Source organism: Talpa europaea (assembly GCF_964194135.1).
Source record: "Talpa europaea genome assembly, chromosome: 7".
Classification (NCBI taxonomy): domain Eukaryota; kingdom Metazoa; phylum Chordata; class Mammalia; order Eulipotyphla; family Talpidae; genus Talpa; species Talpa europaea.
Genome location: NC_140074.1, coordinates 11,159,812 through 11,178,151, shown reverse-complemented (window position 1 = coordinate 11,178,151; position 18,340 = coordinate 11,159,812). Strand labels below are relative to the sequence as shown.

Here is an 18,340-nt window from a genome sequence, read left to right as displayed (position 1 = left end):
GAGCTTATAATCTGATGGTGGCAAAAGAGACCCTGGGACAGACAGGAGGCTGGGGCAGGAGGAGAAACTGTGGGTGTGAGGGGTTCCCCTCAGGCCCCCCAAGTTCTCCTGGGAGTCGCTGGCATTGGAGGGTCCAGCCCGAGGGGGCAGGATAAGGATAAGGGTAGGGTTGGGGTCTTTGGTGGGTGGGTTAGCTGCATGGTCCACCTCCCCTGAGGGAGCGAGGGCCGGTGTGGTGTGGTGGGCCTGGGGTGGGGGGAGGCAGGCCCGGGCCTGCCGGGGTCTCTACAAATTGTGTCTGAAGAGAATGCAGAAAGTCCTCCTGCCCGTGTGCAAAATAGAAACCGGGGTCTGCGGGCTCAGCTCCGGCCTCCTGCTCCTCTGCAGGTGCGCTGGCATTGTCCTCACGGGATGCCGGGCTCTGGGGAGACAGAGCAAGGGGGGCCATGAGGAAAAAAGGTGGGGTGGGGGGGCCGCCCGTACGGACAGACAGGGCGGTCACTTGGCCACCTGGTTTCACTTGGCTTACCAGATCAGGAGACTGTTGGCAGTGGCGGCGGCGGCAGCCAGGGCCAGAGTGACAGGGACACTGATCGAGAAGGGGACAGAGGGTCCTCCGCCGCTGCCTTGCTCCCCAGAGTCACAGATCTTCGTGGTAGGCGGGAGCTCCGGTGAGCTGGTGGTGCTGGTCGTGGTCTCTGGGGAGCATGGGGGAAACTCAGGGCAGGGTTGGGGTCCCACCCTGATCTGGGGGTTCCCAAAGCATACTGTTCCTGCTTCCACTGTCAGATGGGTGCTGCCTCCCCCATCTGAGAGCCCCTGCCTCCTCTCTCTGATATGCTCTGCCTCCCCCATCAAGCAGAACCTGCTTCCCGAAGGCCCACAGATGACCCCTTCAGACAATGGCTCCCACCTAGACAGCGAGACCAGGAACAGCAGGGGTGGACAGAGTGTGGCCACCCCCAGTCTCCAAGTCCCAGGAGGAGATGGAGGGGGCAGGTCAGAGCCAGGCAACAGTGCAGGCCGACCGAGAGCACAGGGGCAGGGCAGGGGAGGCTCACCCGGGGCCTGGGCCTCGGTGGTGAGGTGTCGGGGCTCCTCAGTCCAGGGTGTGGCGTGGGCAGCCACGCTCCAGTCACTCCACGTCCCGATCTCGTTGTCCTTGGCCGCCACCTGGATAATGTACTCCTTCCCAGCATAGGCGTCTGTGATGGTGTGCGCTGTGCCGTCAGACAGCTCCACCTGCAGTCGGACCACGGGGGCACGGGGGAGGGGCGAGGACACCCACTGGAGTCAGGAGAGTGAAGCACCCCCAGAGGAAATGTGAACCCTTCTGAGGGGGCAGGGGAAGAACGAAGACACCTTGGAGGGAGTGAGGACAGCCCCGGGGGAAGTGGGGGTACAAGAATATTCCCACAGGCTGCGTGAAGCCAGGTCGGGGAGGAGACCCTTGAGGAGGTGAAGATGTCCCTGAAGAAGAGTAAGGACATTTTCAAGGAAACCAGAAGCACTCCCAGGGGAGAATAAGGATGACTTCGCTTAGTTTCTGGGCTCTGCTGTCCTCCCAATTTCCCCCCAACTCGGCCTGAGTCCTGACCTCAGTCCCGCCTGGCGGCGGCAGGAATAACAGCGAGAGGGAAGGTGGTGCGCTGCCCTCTCATCAAGAAGCTGTTTAAAAACACAGGCATGGAGTTAGGCTGCCCGAGTCCAACTTCTGGCTCTGTCCCCCACTAGTTAGGTGACCAAGCTGCTTACTTTCCACGCGCCTTGCGGTCTTCATCTGTAAAATGGTGTTAACGATCTATCTCATGAGGCTGTAATGAGGACTCGGGCACGGGGTAAGCACCAGACTTCAGCCAGCTCTGTCATTATCATGGGCCTGGGCTCCCAGACACCCACTGTACCCACCGGCCAGGGCTCCCGCTCGGCCCCCTCGGGAAGGCCTCAGTGTGGTTCTTGCCTTGCTCGGGGCAGAAAGGGGCGGGAGAGGGCAGCTCCGAGAGCAGCAGGACAGCAGGACAGCTGCTCCATTTCCTCTGGAAGCATCGCCACCCCACCCCCGCCCCGCCTGCCCCATCCTGCTGGTCTCCCCCCAGCCCTCCAGGCTGGCCTGCCTGTCCGGCGCCCCTCCCAGGCCCAGGCTGGGTTCTGGTTCATCTCAGCGGCACCCGCTGCCTCATTAAGCCGCCTCGTAAACAGGGGCAGCCGGCAGGGGCGGAGGGGGGGCTGCTCTGGGCCACGTCTGGCTTCGGGGCTTTTTTGGTCCCTGTTCCAATCCTCTCCCCCCAGAAAACGGGTCTGGGCTACCTGGCCTGACAGGCTGTGAGTATATACACATGTGTGTCCGTGTGTTGCTACGTGTGAGCTCGCTCCCCCTCCACTTGTTCCTGGGTTACAACTGGGAAGCCCCTGTGGCTCTGAGCTGGAAGGCACTGGCAAAGATCAGGGTCAGGGTGTGGGCCATTCTGGGCTCAGTAAGTCCTATTCCCAGCCCTGGAAGATGGGCAGGCCTCAGAGACCCTCCTCTCCTAGAGTTGGGCCCAGTGGGTCCCAGTCCCCTTCTGCTCTGCAAAGAAGACCTCTGATTGAGTAGCTTGAGCTCCTTCAGCCTCCTCCCACCCTACTCCCCACCCAGGTACCTCCTTCCCATCCCTCAGATCTTCACATCTGTCTTTCCCCAAAGGGAGAGAGCCTTGGGGAGCAGATCAAACCACCACCTCATTGGTGGGTTTGTGGTGGGCACTGTACCTCTCAGAAGGTGGCCCAGGAGTTCAATGCTCCTAGCAGCCACATCTCTTGGGCCTGGGTGCTTCTTACTAGGTTGTCACCGATCCCTTTAATCCACCTCCTTGAGAGAATGGCTCCTCAATTGGCAGGAATTCCCTAGTGGCTGGCATCCACCTCGTCAGAGTCCTCCATTGGGTCTGCTGCAGCAGGTGTCAGACATGCCCTGCCAGCCTCTCCGATGAGTTAGGGCAGAAGCAGAAGATGCAGGGAACCCATGCTGGGTCCCAGGACTAGCCTTCCCCTTGTTGATACTGGTACAGACCCTGCCAGACCTCATGGCGAACCGTTCTTGAGCAATTTCTAGCCTCCATCTCTCATTTCCTCCTGAAAACCTAGTGATGTATGTCTCTGCTTCCTCTTCCACAACCCCTCCCAATGACACCTGCCTCTCTTCAAGATCAAAGATCAGGGAGAGTAAAATCTGTTCAGAGCAAAACTCCTATTCAGAAGAGCCATAAATCTAGCCAACCACAATGCCAATGAGACACGGGGCAGGGCTAGCACAGGCCACACATGTTCTTGTCATGGAGCCCAAGGTCTTGCTCGATCCACATAAGCATGGGGGGCGGGGGTCAGCTCTGTTCATGTATGTCAGTGCATGATCATGGCATGTTGGTCACATGTATGTGTGTATGGAGCATGGTTCCTGCTGGGGACCACGTGTGTACGTGCATGTTCCCATGTGTGTGGTGGGCGGTGTGCCAGGTCCACTGCAAGGCGTGTGCGCTGCGACGCGCGGGGCTGCTGCCTGTAGCTCGTTAGCGGGGGAGGGGGGCTTGTGAAACTAGACCCTGGTTATTAGCAATGCATTAGGCTTGGGCAGCTGGCCAGGCGGGAGGGACTCCGGACTCTGTCAGGGAACATGTGAGCGTGTGAGCCTTTGTGGGGGCCAGGCCTGCAGCCCGGACAGGCGCCCTGGAATCCAATTATGCACTTTAAAGGCCAGCCAGGATGGGGGTATGAGATGGGGCTGGAGGCTAGTGAATGTGTTGGGGCACAGGTTGGCCCCCTGAAGTCAGTCAGTCAGGGTTGCCCTGTGGAGCACCCTCCCAAGTTCCAATTCTACCTCACAGACCTCATGGGTCAGACAGAGGCCCACAACCCTATGGGCCCAGAACGCTCAAGGGAGAGAGTCTCAAGTCTGCCCAAATCCCTGGCTGCTCCCTAGAGCTCTCTGTCATAGCTTGAGCAATATCCCACACTACAGACTGACCCCATAATGCTCTTGTCCGCTGCTTCTTTCCTAGCCCTGGCCATCTTCTCACCAGTAACCTTAAGCCAAGTGCTAAGAGAGATCTGACTTTAGAGCCCTGGTACATGTTACAGCCTGAATTCACAGTCTGGACCAAGCTTGCTTGACTCCACTGCCTGATCCTGACCCCTTGAGCCCATGTGTATATCCTTGAGGACAGGGGCTGTCCTGCCCCTTGGGTCCAGCACAGGTTAGAGCCTGGGACAGAGCCCCAGAGGGAGAGGCCTGACCAGGGTTCAGAGCCAGAGCTAAGGGGAGGGAAACACTACCTGTCCTGCCATCTCCCTTCCAGCATTTTCTTCCACTACTCTGGGAGCCACAAAGACAGATGTACCTCCACTGCACTAATGGGGGTCAAGGGAAGCCCTAAGGTCCTTAGATCAAGACACCTTCCTCAGCTCCATCCATCCCCTCAGACCACCTGGTTCCTCCATCCTCCCGCCCCAAAGCTTCCCTGAGTGCCCTCAGGCTTCACACCAGAGTAGCCACTGGCAGGATATGGGTGCCTCCCAGGCTGTGTGGCTGACTCAGGCACTTGGGACTGGGCAGGGCTGGGCAGGGCGGACACTCACATGCTGCCATTGGTCCAGGATGAGGGGTCGATAGCGTAGAAAGAACTTGAGAGGAAAGGAATCAGGGTCTGGCCAGGTGGAGGGGGTCTGCCACGTCACCTCTAGCCGGCGAGGGTTGCTGGGCACTGGCCGGGCTACTACATTTTCTGGCGGGTCGGGTTTCACTGTTCAGGAAACATAGCTTCATTACCTCACTAACTTCTGGAAACGACCCCATTTTGTCAACACCAGCCACCATGTCCACCATCTCACACCACCAACCATTCTCATCACGGGTGCCATCCCTGTTGTGGCAACCACCATTAACAACCACCTCGTTACTTTCACCTCTGACATTCCCATCATCACCACTGACTGTCACTATGGTCACTGTCACCAGCTCAAGAGCTCAACATGCCAAACTTCACCCCATCATCATGATGATCAGCTTCTCAACTACTGACATGACCCCACTGTCACCTGGATACCCCCTCCTGCAGCAGTATCCTACCCCCCACCCCAAGCCTGGCTTTTCATCTCAACTTTTTCCAGTTCCAATCTGGCCTCCCTTGGAAGAGTTATGGTTTGAAGCTTCCCTGTGGGTCAAGGTTAAAAGACAATCCGCAGGTATTGCAGATCTGGGTTACAGGTAGGCGGGAACATCCCACCTACATCTTAGGGCCTAGCTCACGTCGAAATAGTCTGGTTGACGACCCAGCCAAAGGGTGGGGGTTGGAGGGCAGGCAAAGGATCTGGCTCGGATGGGACAGAAAGAGGCAGACGGTCTAGCGGGTATGAGGTAAGAGCGGGCAAAGGGTCTGGCTGGGATGGGGCAGGGGCAGGCAGAGGGTCTGGCTGGGATGGGGGAGGGGAGGGCAGTATCTGTCCCAGTCCTGTCTCCTGTTCTGACACCTCATTCATCACAGGCCGTAAGGAAGCCATTAGCGTGGTGGGGGTGTGTATGTGTGTGTGGAGGCTGCAGCTGCACAAGGGTCTGGCCCAGCCTGTCCCCCCTCCCCCTCCTGCAAGCTCTGGGAGCCAGAGATGGGAAGAGCTGCGGGAGAGGTCTCTCAAGCCTTGCAGGTCAAGGACATTCACTTGCATGGTCACAGGTATATACAAGCCATGCACACGTGTGCACATGTACATGCATGCCACATATACCTGTGCACGTGTGAACATCCTCACCAATGCACACATACACTTTTGGCACACATCCACTTACACACTCACTGGAGTATGCAGCAGAGAACCCCCTCCCCACGCACCAATGGTGAACTCGTCGAAGGTGATAGCTGTGGCGTTGTGGCCCAGGGCATTGCTGACACTTATTGAGACCTTGTACTTGACGGTGGAGAACAGGTGCATGTAGCGGATGTGGCAGCGGTTCTTGAGGGCCGGGTCCTTCTCACAGACCATAACTTTGGAGCCGTGCCTGGGGAGGGTGAGGCCCAGGCACTGTTACTAACAAGGGTCAAGACGGGCAGAGGTTGCTGGAAGGTCAAGCCCAAGGCTGGGCTAGGGTCTGGAGGGAGGCATGGTGTGGGGCAGGCAGAGGTCAGAGGTCAGGGTTGGAACCAGTCACAGGCACGTCTACTCACAGCACGGTCACATTGAAGATGTTGGGGATGTAGGTGGGGGTGGGCAGATGCCAGCTGCAGTAGAAGCCCTTGGGGTAAGTGTTGGAGCGGCAGCTGAGCACAGGCTCCCGCGGCGGCACTGAGGGTAAAGATAGCATGGTCAGGGCATTTGTGGAGCCCCCAGTCCCCTGTACTAGTGTGGGGACAGGTGGGCCCCAGAACCCCAGCTCTCCCCCTTCAACCCATCAGCAATGCCAGAGGTTGGGGGGAGGCTGTCAGCGAGGGTCTGAGGCTTCCCAGGCCACAGAGAGCCAGATGTTTAATTAAAGAAAAACAAGGGCTAGGAGAGGGAACCCCCCCCCCACCTGCTCAATAGAGGCAGGAACTGTGGGGAGCAGGGGCTTGTGGGCCTCAGCTCATCAATCACAGGATGTAGGTGATGTTGGGGGTGATCAGTCCCACCAGCAACATCTCCAGCCACACTGTGTCCATTCCCAGAGGAAGACTGCAACAGAGGACAGAGGCCGAGGAGGCTCTTGACTGGATCCCCTGGTTCCTGGGGTGATGATGGTTACTCTCCGGACAAGAGACACCCTAGGTTTTCCCTCAGCAGAGACTGAGAAACACGAGGACAGGCCTGCGGTTCCACAGGAACAAGAACACAGGGAAGCTGTTGGTGTGTGTATGTGTCTGCATGCACGGGTATATGTGACGTGTGTCTGTGTGACAGATGAGAGTGACCCCATTTGGAATGTGGGCAGATGGGTAGGAACATCTATGTGCATGACAATCAGGGTGCATGTCCATGTATGTTTGTATGTGTGCACATGCCTGTTGCAAAGAAGCTGCTGTTCCCTTAGTGTGTACCTTCCCCAGCCCCAGCCCCCAGCTTCTCTATCACAAGACGCCCTTTACACGGTCAGCAGCGGCCTCCACTCTGGATGTGGAGGCCCAGAGCGGGACAGAGACCTGCCTGCCTGGGGTTACGCAGCAAGCCAGAGCTAGGACTAACCTCCTGGATGGAGGCATCCACCTACGTGACCCCCCCACACACCCCTGGCAGTCTTTTCTGCTGTCTAACTGTACTCATTTTGCTGCTGTGAGCACTTAGCCCAGCTGTCCCACCCTCAGGCATTGGGCAAGGCGTGAGGACAGCCGGCTCAGGTTCCTGGAAGGAGGCAGCTTCTGTGATCTGACCCAGGCAAGGAATGTCCGTCTGTGGCTCCGGGGACACTGACACCCCCCTCCCGTGCCCCCCCTCGCCCTCTGCCTGACAGGTGGACAGGAAATGGGGGGGGGCAGCTCAATAAGCCAGGGACGTAAGGGGAATGCATGTCTATGCTTGCCGAGTGGCCCTGGTGACACACGGGGCGCCACGGTCTCTCATCTCCGTGTGCACATGATTGTGAGTGACTATATGTGCATGTCCAGGATGTGTGCGGGGCAGAACCCCCAAGGCCCTATTTGACTTTGCACAGGGAGAGATGAAGGGGTCAGAAAGGCAACAGGAAAGCTTGGATGGAGCAGGTGGAGTGGGCTAGACTGTGGGCAGAGGCTCTTCCATGCCCCTGGCCTGCAGGAGAGTGCCAGAGCCCAGCTGAACCCCCACGAGGGGTTCTGCATTCTGCCCACCGCCCTCTGTCTCCCCTGGGAAGCCGTTCGGGCCTCATGACTACCTTGTGTCTGTTCCATGTTCATCCTGTGTGCCTCCCCTACCCCTCCTATCTGCCCAGGGGCGCAGAGGTGCGGGGGTGGGGTGGGGGGCGGCCAAGGACACAGGAAGTGCCTTGTGGGGGCCTGTGGGCCAGGCCAGAGTTGGCAGCCACCCCAGGAGGAAAGGACATTCTGAGGTCGGCCAGCCAAGAAGCCTCCACTCCCCCCTCCTGCCGCCACCCCCCTTACCCCCAGCTTCAAAGGAGAAGGGTGCTAGGCGGGGTGGGAGGGTGGACTGAAGCCTGCAGAGTCAGCTCCCTGCCACCTGGGGCTCTTCGGAGGGCAGAGCGGGCCATGGCACTGGACTCACAGGCCCCCACCCCCTGCCAGCTTCCTTCTTGACCAACCTCCTCCATTCCCCTCCGACAGACCTCCTCCCTCAGACCACTCCCCCTCCAGCCTCCCCCTCGATCTGGTTCCCCTCTCTCACTGGGTAGGTCATGGGGGGCCGGGGGGCCAGGCAGGGCTTTGTCTGTCATCTGGCTACTCCTGCCTGGCCCTGGGCCCTGAGCAGGGAAGGGCTTGGGTTTCCTGACAGGGACCAGGTTTCTCTGAGGGAAAAGGAGGAAAGAAAAACAAAGAAAAGGAAGAAAAGGAGTGACTTGCTGCAGCTGGAGCCCAGCTGAGGGGCCGGGTGGGCGGAGATGGGGGTGCTGTGAGACACCAAGTGTGAGGTTGTGGGACAGTGTACGATCAGGAGGCCTGTGGTGTGTGCGCCTCGAGTCAGGGAGAAGCTGTTTTTAAGACGCTGCAATCGTGAGGCTGTGTGTGTGAGTCCGAGGGGCTGTGTGTGTGACTGATTCTGGGGAGTCGTGTGACGTGCGGCGGTGTGACCGGAGGCTTGTGTGCCAGGGTGACTGTGCTTGTGAGGCTCAGGGCGAGGCCGTTTGACTCCAGGTTGTCTGGTGTGTGACGTACCTGCACCTGTGGGTCTGAAGCAGTGACAGCAAGACCACCCACCTGAGACACCCACAGGAGCTGAGCCTATGCCTGAATGTATCCATTGAACTGTGGGTGTGGGGGTGCCCATAATGCCAAATGTGTTCGCCTGTATGAGCAGAACACCATGTGAGCTCATGTTAGAGGGAGTGTGTGAGCAAAGCCTCGCACACATACGTAACACATCACTCTCCGGGCGTCCAGGCATGCTGCTGATGCCGGGGCATCCTGGGGTGCCCCTTGCGGGGGTTTCTGAAATGCCTAAGTGACGATGTCAGTCTGTGGCAGTGTCCCTGGGTCCCACTCGGGGCTGTGTGTGCGTGTGCCTGCGTGCGTGTGCCCCTGCTGGCCTGGGATTTGTTTGTTTTCCTCCTAATTGGCTTGTTTTTCCATGTCCAGCCCACCAAACCGCATGTTTTTCCTCTCATCTCGCCAGCCCGCTTGGGCTGGAGCCCCCGGCACGCACGAGGTCTGCCTGCCGGCCCAGAGGGGAGGCAGGGCAGGCTGCCCACACCCCTGGCCAGGCCAGATCAGGCTGGGTGGGGCAGGGTGACCCTTCCAGCTCCAGCCCTGCCCAGGCCCCACCCATGCTGCTCTTCCTGCCTGGCATTCGAGGTCCAGGGCATCGGCATCCCTCATGACATCCCTCCGGGGACCTCAACTTCTGGACTCCCAAATGCCGCCCTCCTGCCTCCCACCATCTTTTCTCCCCAGACATCATCATCTTCAACCACAAGCTGCTTTTTCCTTCCCAGCCAAACAAGGCTGAGGGGAAGATGGTGCTGACCCAGGGGGTCTGGAGTTCCCGTGGTGACCAATCAAATAAAAATATTTTAAAACTGGACAAGGAATTATCCATCTAAAATCAGTCAATCTCTGGGCCTCCCTGGTGGTGCAAGGGGTTAAGCGTCAGCACTATGAAGCTATCCACAGCGACTGCAGCATGAGTTCCATCCCCGGGTAGGGAGCTACCCACATGGCATGGCAGACCTCTGCTGTCTCGCCCGCTGCTCCCCTCGGCAGTGTATTTCAGTCATTCTGCCTGTTCTGCTCCCCACTCTGTCTCTGGTGAATCCTCTCACTCCCCACGCCTCTGGCCTGTACCCCAGCTCTTGCACGCATAAATAAATAAATCTTTTTAAAAAATCAGTCAATCTCTGATGTGTTTTAGCTTAAAATCAGAATAGTATTCAATCATCCATATCTAGTAAACAAAGGGCTCCCCTGAAAGGAATCCCAGTGTGCGCTTTCATTATCAGGTCAGGGGGCTGCCCAGAACTGCCCTCTGTGAGTCTCCAGCTGAGGGCAGGAAGGCAGACCAGGAGAAAAACGTCCAGGGATCTGCCTAGTTAAGGGAACTTTCAACAGAATACTTTTGTGATCGGGTTCCTTTGGAAATACAGGCATGAAAATGTTATATTTAGGATAAATATTAAATAATGGTCGATTTGAATGATCCACAAATCAGGGGTAACTCTGCTCTGTTCTGAGAGTTGGCAAGAAGGATAATTTGATATTGAGTGTTGCCAAACCCAGTCTCTTGTTACTAATATGAAGTGATTGAGGCAATCATGATTAATGTCCCCTAGTCCTCTGACCAGCTCTTTGGAAGGAAATAAGGCAATGAGAGGTAAGTACCTGTTACTAATGCTACAGACAATTCCTGGTCAGCTCTCCCCTGACAGGCAGAACAGGGGGAGTGGTCAGCATCGTATATTAAAGGTCTGGGTTCTGGTCACGACTGGGCAGCTGTCCCATAGGTCTGAACTACAGGCGTTACTTCTAGGTCCAGTTCCCTCCAAGGCCTTCTCAAAGAAGATCAAGCCGTTAAGGATGGCAGCCCAAGGTCACCAATGCCCAACCCATCATGGCCTGCCTTGTCCAGGCCCTTTCTTCAAACTGAGAAGACAGGGGCATGGGTAAGCGGTGCCAAGTTGAATTCATCCATCTTCTACGGCACTCAACATATGGCCTTTTCCCCCGGGTAAGGGTGTGGGGTTAGGCTGAGTGCCCCTCTTCTGATGGGGCCTGTGGAGGGCCAGGGAGGGCTCACATGGGCTGATCCTATGCTTCTCAAACTGCCTTCAAGGGTCGCTTCATCCTTGCCTTGCAACTAAGACACTTGGGTACAAACGCCATTCTCCAGTTTAAACACAAAAAAGGTCTTTCTGTGAGGAAAGGAACATCACCAGCAAAACATACTTTCTCCTCCACTCTTACCCTGCTAGTGGTAACTGTCCCTGTGGAGGACACTGGGCAAAGCCTGCCCCCTCAAGCATTTTCTCCCCTCAGGGGTTCCCAGCGAGTAAAGAAACCATCTTCAGAGAGTGGGGCGTACATCACCCAGTCAGGATGAGGCCAGAGATGGAAACATTTTCAGAGGATCTACTGTCAGTACGTAGGCGCCCACCCACCCAGCTGACGCTCAGCACCAACCTCACCGTCTGCACTTCTCTTGACCGCTCTTCCAACCACATTCACTTACTCTCCCCTACTTTCCTGCTGGTTCTTTACCTCTTCTTGTGGCTCATTTTTCTTTCCATCAACCCCTTAGATGGCAATGACTTTGGGGTCCTTTTCTCTCCTTACCCCACAGTCTCTTCCACGGTCATCTTACCCCCTTCAGTGGCCTTGTTGCTCACTAATCCCCCAAACCCCCATATCTCGCACAGGTGCTCTGACCTGTGCCACTGACCCTCAGATCTACTGGCTATCAGCCAGCAACTCCCGGTTGTCCCCAGAGAACCCCAATCCAAGGTCTACCTCCCACGTCGGTGATGCCGCAGATCCCTCACCCATACCCACTGTCCGCTTCTGCAGTTATTTGCCTAAGAGCTTTCTTTGGCCACCAAAGCCTGCACTGCCTGCAGAAGCTTCGGCATTGGGCCAAAAGTGCTGGGGAATGCAAGCATCCCCACCCCCGCCCAGGAGACTCTGGTGAGCCAGGAGAGCAGGAACTCCTGTGTAAGCCTCTGAGCCCCTGCCCCCGCAGGCAGAGAGACTCGGAGGGGCATGGGCTCCCAGAGTTCCGAAGGGGATTCCACTCCCTGTGCCCAGAAGTAACAGCAGAGCTGTTAATGGCTCATTTTCTTTTCCTATCCCTCTCCCATTCCCTTCCGGCGTTTCTGTCACCTGCCCAATAAACTACTTGCACAGGGATTCACATGACTTTCCATCTTGGGACCTGAGTCTCAGGAAACACAACCAAGACACTGTCCCCAATGGAACATGCTACCCTCCCCTGCAGCAGACCCTTCCACCTCGTCTCCTGCCATGTTGGCACCACTGGCTGCCTCGACTCCTGGCTGCTCTCTACTGTCCTGTCCTCCCCACCTCCAACATCACCACCTCCTAAAGGTCCAACTGCTCCCTCTCAACTTCCCCAAGTCCATGGCCAGATCTTCATCAACTCCTCTGCCTTCCAGCAACTGCCTCCTTCCAGCCCTGGCTTCCTGCCTCATCCAACCTGCTTCTTCTCCCCACAGTGAAAAGCTTCGAGGACCTTTTCATGCCCTTCCAGCCTCTAAGGCCTACAGTCACACTTAGTTCTCTGCCAGAAATGACTTTTTCAATGTATCTTCCAGATCCTCCAAGTCTCCATGTGCCTCCGACTCCAGGAAGTCTTCCTCCTTCTCCAGATCACTCCCAGTGCCCACACCTTTGCCTACATAACCACATACCCCATTTTCCTCCCAAAGGGCCTTATGACCAGCCCTGTGAGAGTGAAGTTTGGCCACTCCAGCTTGGAGCTGTGACCCTGGGATTCCTCCTGACCAGGTCCCAGATGGGGGGGTGCCCTGCCAGCCCTCCTCAGCCCATCCTGTCACAGGGAGCAGGAGCTCAGGATCTTAGAGTCCTCTGGGTGGGGCATACATGAGCAAGATGCCCAGGGATCCAGACTCAGTGGGCAAGACTGGGCTCAGATGTCAGAAGAGCAGGCTAGGACAGGATCAGAAGCAAGGGTTAGGGGGTTATAGCCCCGCCCCATGCCACAGGGTCCTTGAGTACAAGCCCCTTAAGTGAAGTGGGAAGTAGGACAAGGGGTTGGGGCAACACTTACAGCCCACATGTAGCAGGACTTGGTGGCGCAGGTGCCAGGAGTCACGGTGGAAGCAGGCGTAGAGGCCGCTGTGGCCCAGTTCCAGGCCACGGAGCACGAGCTGAGAGCCGTTGAGCAGGTCAGGGGCCAGGTCTGTCCCATTCACCCGCCACGTCACGGCCGCATCCCAGTTTGCTGTCCCACATGGCAGCGTCACATCTGAGCCCAGGCGCTCGTACTGCACGTGCGGTGCCTCTGTGGGGGATAGGGAAGGTACAGGGCAAACATCTCAGGTCACGGGCCTGCCCCCCAGTACCCCCCAGAGCTCCCCCAGGGAATGTGAATGGGCTAAGGCCTGTGAATGCCGAGGAGAGGCTCTGTGTCTGACTGTGTGTCTGGAGAAGAGGAATGTGCAAAATTCTTTGTGGCTGTGCAAGTGTGCAGGTATACGAGAATCTCCAGATCTGCGCGTGTGTGTATAAATGCGTGATCTTCTGTGTGTGAGAGTGAGTTGGCATAAAGTGCTGGGAGGAGTTAGATCTCAGAGGAGAACCGATTGCACCTTTGACCCTTTAAAAAGTTTTCCTGACCCCCATGACCCTAACCTCTTGCCATCAACAAGCCCAGCTCCCGTCGCTGACATCTGCCACCCAGGCAGGCTGGTGCTTCGGGCCCCACTGCTGAACTCTGTCTCTGCCTTCCCAGCTCTTTCTTTTCCCCATCCTTGTCTCTTTCTGTCCTGCTTCTCTAGCCTCTCCCCCACTCGGGCCCCCCTGACGAGTCGCCCCCATCCCCAACCAGCTAGGGCAGCAGCAGAAGGGAGAATGGGCAGGGTCCAGCACGGGAGCCCTAGGGAACTCCTGGCAGCTGTCAACCTCGTGAAGCAGGAACTGCTGGGGGTGGGGGTGGGGAGAGCTGGGACTGAGTGAGCTCTCTGGCCATTCCTCTCCTACCCCCAGGAGGGGCCTGTCAGAGCCAAAAGCAAACCCCAGGCCTGGCCTCAGCAACCCAGGCGTGATGGACGGAGCCCAGGAGACTGGAGTGGAAGGGTGGGCGGGAGCACCTGTCGAGAGGCAGCGCGGGGTGGGGGAGGTGAGTGGGACAGAGAGAGTCAGAGCCACCAAGCTCCAGACAACAGCAGAGCAGCAGGCGCGCAGGGCTGGAGGTGCGAATCCACACTCTCATCCTGCCCCTCGAGCCTGGAAGGACAGATGCTTCCCCGGTCCGGGCCAGATCTGTGGAGCGAGGGTGGGAGGGAAGAGCAAGGGGCGAAGGGGGAGGAGGCTAGGGGGGCTGCGGGATCCCTCGTTAACACTCGCTCACATCTCCCCTCCAGAGAGCCACCCCGCTGAGGTGGGGGATTTTCAGAGGCAATTCCTGTTAACGAGCCAATTAAGTTGGGCCAGTGGCCTCTTAATTAGACTTGTTAACACCATCAGGACTGCAGGGGGTAGGGATCCCTCTAAGTCGCTGGCCGCCCCCTTCCCTTCATTGCTCAACACCCCCCTCCCCAGTACTTGTCTGTGCCGGAACATCTGTCCCTGTTTGCTGCCTCTGTCGCCTGCCTGTGCAGGGGTCTCTCTGCGTTGCCTGGCCTCTCCCCTGCGGCCTGTCTCTGCCTTGCCCCTCTCTGCGCCTCTCTGTCCCCGTCTGAGGAGAGGGAAGCAGGAAGCCCAGTCAGCCCTGACCACTTGTCTGCGGGGCCTGGGACCAGTAGAGCGGAGGATGAACAGGGCGGAAGGGCGGCGGCTGGGGGCCTTGGAGGCCACAGCTGTGTGGCTGGACCAGAGACTGAATGGGGCCTCCCCCTGACCAGAGGCCTAGTGTCCAAGGCTCAAACCATAGAGCCCCCCCCACAACCCACCAGCCCTAGCCATCAAGCCCCCCTCCTGCCTCTCTTCCAAAAACCTGGAGCTTCCAGGAAACATGCCAAGCCCCTCTCTCTGCACCCCCCCCTCAAACAGACTTTGCATCCAGCTGCTTGAGCAGGAGGCTGAAAACTGACCGTTTGGGAGGCGACGTGGCCATCATGGTCCCAGTGGCAACACATCAACACTGACCAATAGCAGCTCAGAACTATAATGGACCCGATATGACCCTTTAAGACTGGGGGGCAGGAACAGCCACATGATGAGGAAACACAACAGCACAAAAATATGAGAGAAGACAGAATCACACTTCCCACCTCACCTTGCCTGTCTTGCAAAGAAAATGGAAACACAACCTGACAACAATGACAAACCAACGATGTAAGGGCAGGGAAGGAACAAGAAAATGACAACACAATGACAGAAGACAACTCTAGGCCACAATCGAGGCGGAGGGGGCAACACGACATGACAATCACACAGCGTCACAACTGCTACAATAACACAACAGTGACAATACACACAGCCATGCAACAGCTCCAAACATGGCAGTGATTTAATCCTTTGTCTCTGGACAGCTCTCCTCCCGCCCCATGGGTGCCCCTACTGATGTGCTGTCCATTTCAGAAATTAAATCAAGCAGCAGAGGGAGGATGGGGTTCTTGGCCCTGACGCGGTGACAAATGCTCCAAAGGAATCAGCTGTGAAAAGGTTGTTAGAAGCCAGGATGAGAGACAGAGACAGGATGAGGTCATGGACATGGAGAACACAGAGGGACAGAGCTGACGGCTCACTCACACCTGCATACATGGGCTCACATGGGGACCACATGCCGGAACAGCCCCCTGGGGCATCCTAAGCAACTTCACATCGCCACACACGTAGGATGAGGACAGTCACCACAAAGAAGAACAAGCCCACAGCACAGGACAACCATCCACAGGACACAGTCACACAGGGACACTGTCCCACTGCGGAGAGAGTAACACCTGATCCGAGATCACAAGCGTGCACGGGAAGGGTGCATCACCCAGAGGCACAGTTACACACGAGGACCGGTCTCACACACAGGGACACAGTGGACACAGACACGCAAAGAGACAAAAACGGAACTATCAAACTATCATACATGAGGAACAGTCTTGACCACAAGGACACAGCCCCATGAAAGGCACAGTTCCTCAGAGACAGACCGTGTCAGAGCCCACAAGGACAGAACCATAGAGGAATGCACTCACGCAGGGACATGGGTCTCAAGCACACAAGGACACAGCTTAGTGCGCAAGGACCGTCCCGCATACCCTCAGAGATTCGGCCTTTTGCCGAGGGCCTTGGCCACATGTGGCTCTGCCTTTCCACTTGGTGCAGGTGCCAGGGCCACAGCACAGAGCACTGGCAGACTCTGGCAGGTGAGGTTGACACAGGAGCCCGACCCGCTGGGGAGCAGCTCTGGGGCAGGCCAGGCGGTCTCTTGGCTTTGTGTGGGTCTCACAAGGAAAAAATATTGCTCCATTGCCCTCCTAGAGGCTTGAGAGGGACAAAGCTCTGTGCCTGAGCCCTCAGAAATGCCCCCAGCCTTGCAGCCTCTATCCACCTGAGGCAGGTGAGGGGCCCCTTCCAAAGGCTTCCACTTGGATCCTTATTTAAGGAGTTTTAAGGTCAGATCTTGTACTGGCTATTTTGAGGTGCTGCCTCAAATGCGGTAGAAGGGCTGGTGGTCAAGCTGAGTGCCTACTCCCCAGCAGGGGCGCCGCTCCTTGCTGTGTGGGCTGTGTGGAGGACACTGCCTTAAAGGGGACCAGTGGTAGGGGATCCCTGCTTCCTCCAGCCATTCCAGCTGATTGGCCTGTCCCCTCCCGTTGTGTGCCTACTTTCTCACTTGTCACCCTGCCCACCCCCTCCCCTTATTTTCAGTCCCATCTCTATCCCCATTTTCCTCAGAATAAGGCTACGGGCAGGGGCTGCCCTGGTGGTTCAAGGGGTAAAGTGCTGTGCTATGAAGCTGTCCACAGCCTCTGCAGCACAAGTTCAATCCCCAGCCAGGGAGCTACCCACATGGCACAGCAGACCCCTCCTGTCTCGCCCGCTGCTCCCCTCAGCAGTGTATCTCAGTAGATCTGCCTGTTCTGCTCCCCACTCTATCTCTGGTGAATCCTCTCACCCCTCCCACACCTCTGGCCTGCACCCCAGTTCTTGTCTGCATAAATAAGTAAATCTTTAAAAAAAAAAAAAAAAGAAGAAGAAGGCTATGGGCAGAAGGGACCAGCAGCCTTGCCCAGTATCTCTCATTGCTTCCCACTGCACCCCCACAAATGCCCAGGGAAGCCCATTTCACCAGACACTGTACAGGTGCCCTGCCCCTAGTGGCCCCAAACTCCCATCCCACCTGCCTGGACTCTATGCCCACCCTGGTGGGAACAGGCACAGATCATCTCAAATCAGAGGTGCCATCAGCATGGGACGACCTGGAAGTGACTAGAGGACTGTGCCCATGAGGCATCGATGCAGATGTCACCCTGTATATCAGAGCCGCAGGACTCAGGTCCCACTGGGTAGTCATGGGTGATGACGCCAGCATATGCCAGCGTGTGACTCGTGGATGAGTGTGTGCAGCTATGACACAAGAGTTCATACTCAGCTCTGGGTGGGGCCTGGTGAGGGCACACCCCCCACACTCGGTCCCCGCCCTGGCACTCACCCTGTGGACTGTGTCTCTGGGCGTAGACTACAGCGGCGGCAGCAGCAAGCACAGCATAGCAGGCCCACGGGACAGGAGTGGCCATCTGTTGGGAGAAAGGAGGGGAGAGGGCAGTGGGGGGGTGGGCAGGGGCAGCATCAGCCCAGGCAGGAACCTCCTGGGGAGCCCCCCTGTTCTCAAGCAAGATGGGGAAATCCCAGTCCTAGGGCAAGGCCACCTTGACCCCAAATGCCCTTCTTAATGGGGCTCAAGCAGTAGAAAGCAGCATTATTGGCATCCGTAGGCAAAGGTTTGCTAAGATGGTAGAAGGCAACCTACAGTGGTTTGTTGTTCGATAAGGCTGCTGGCTGCAGGAGGGAGTCAGCCGCGGGTGAGTTATGGAACACTGGTAATGCCGGGCCCATTTTTCCACCCAAAAAAAGAAATAATAATAACTTTACTGGTGAGGTTGGCTAATTAGCTATAAACATTGCAAACTGAAAGGCAATGTTTTAACTTAATTGGAGGTCTGTGTTTCTCCAAAATGTCTTGAATGGAAGAGCCCCTGTTATGCTCCTAGGGAGAGAGTCTGCAACCTGGGTGCTCAGGAGCCACGAGGGTCTGCCCCCCAGAAGTTCTGCCATCGGGCTCCAGGAAGTACAGAGCAGCAGGGCACCGGGCCAGGGGTGGTATGACCAGGGTCAGATGTGGCTCCTGCTTCAGTGCCCAACCACCAAGAGAAGGATGAGGGGTTTTCACCTAAGGCCTTGTCAGGGACCGCATCCTATCTTCACCTTAGGCACCTGTCTCAGCAGGCTGGAACCCCCTCAGTCTCGCAGATGTGCCTGCCTGTCTACAGGTACACATGCAGGTACCCAGAGCATACTCAGGACATGGCCCCAACATTTGGATGGATCCCCTATCTGCCCTGTTT

The 18,340-nt window shown here is 57.1% G+C and overlaps 1 protein-coding gene across 1 annotated transcript; it reads right to left on the bottom strand.

Moving 5' to 3' along the window:
* Window positions 1-525: 525 nt before the first annotated feature.
* Window positions 526-17,512, bottom strand: CNTFR (ciliary neurotrophic factor receptor; the record flags this gene model as incomplete). Its single annotated transcript, XM_084237756.1, has 7 exons — window positions 526-698; window positions 1,062-1,242; window positions 4,612-4,775; window positions 5,859-6,025; window positions 6,192-6,309; window positions 12,883-13,116; window positions 17,428-17,512. The coding sequence occupies 7 exons, from the start codon at window positions 17,510-17,512 to the stop codon at window positions 526-528; spliced, it is 1,122 nt and encodes a 373-aa protein (XP_084093882.1).
* Between the last annotated feature and the right edge of the window lie 828 nt (window positions 17,513-18,340).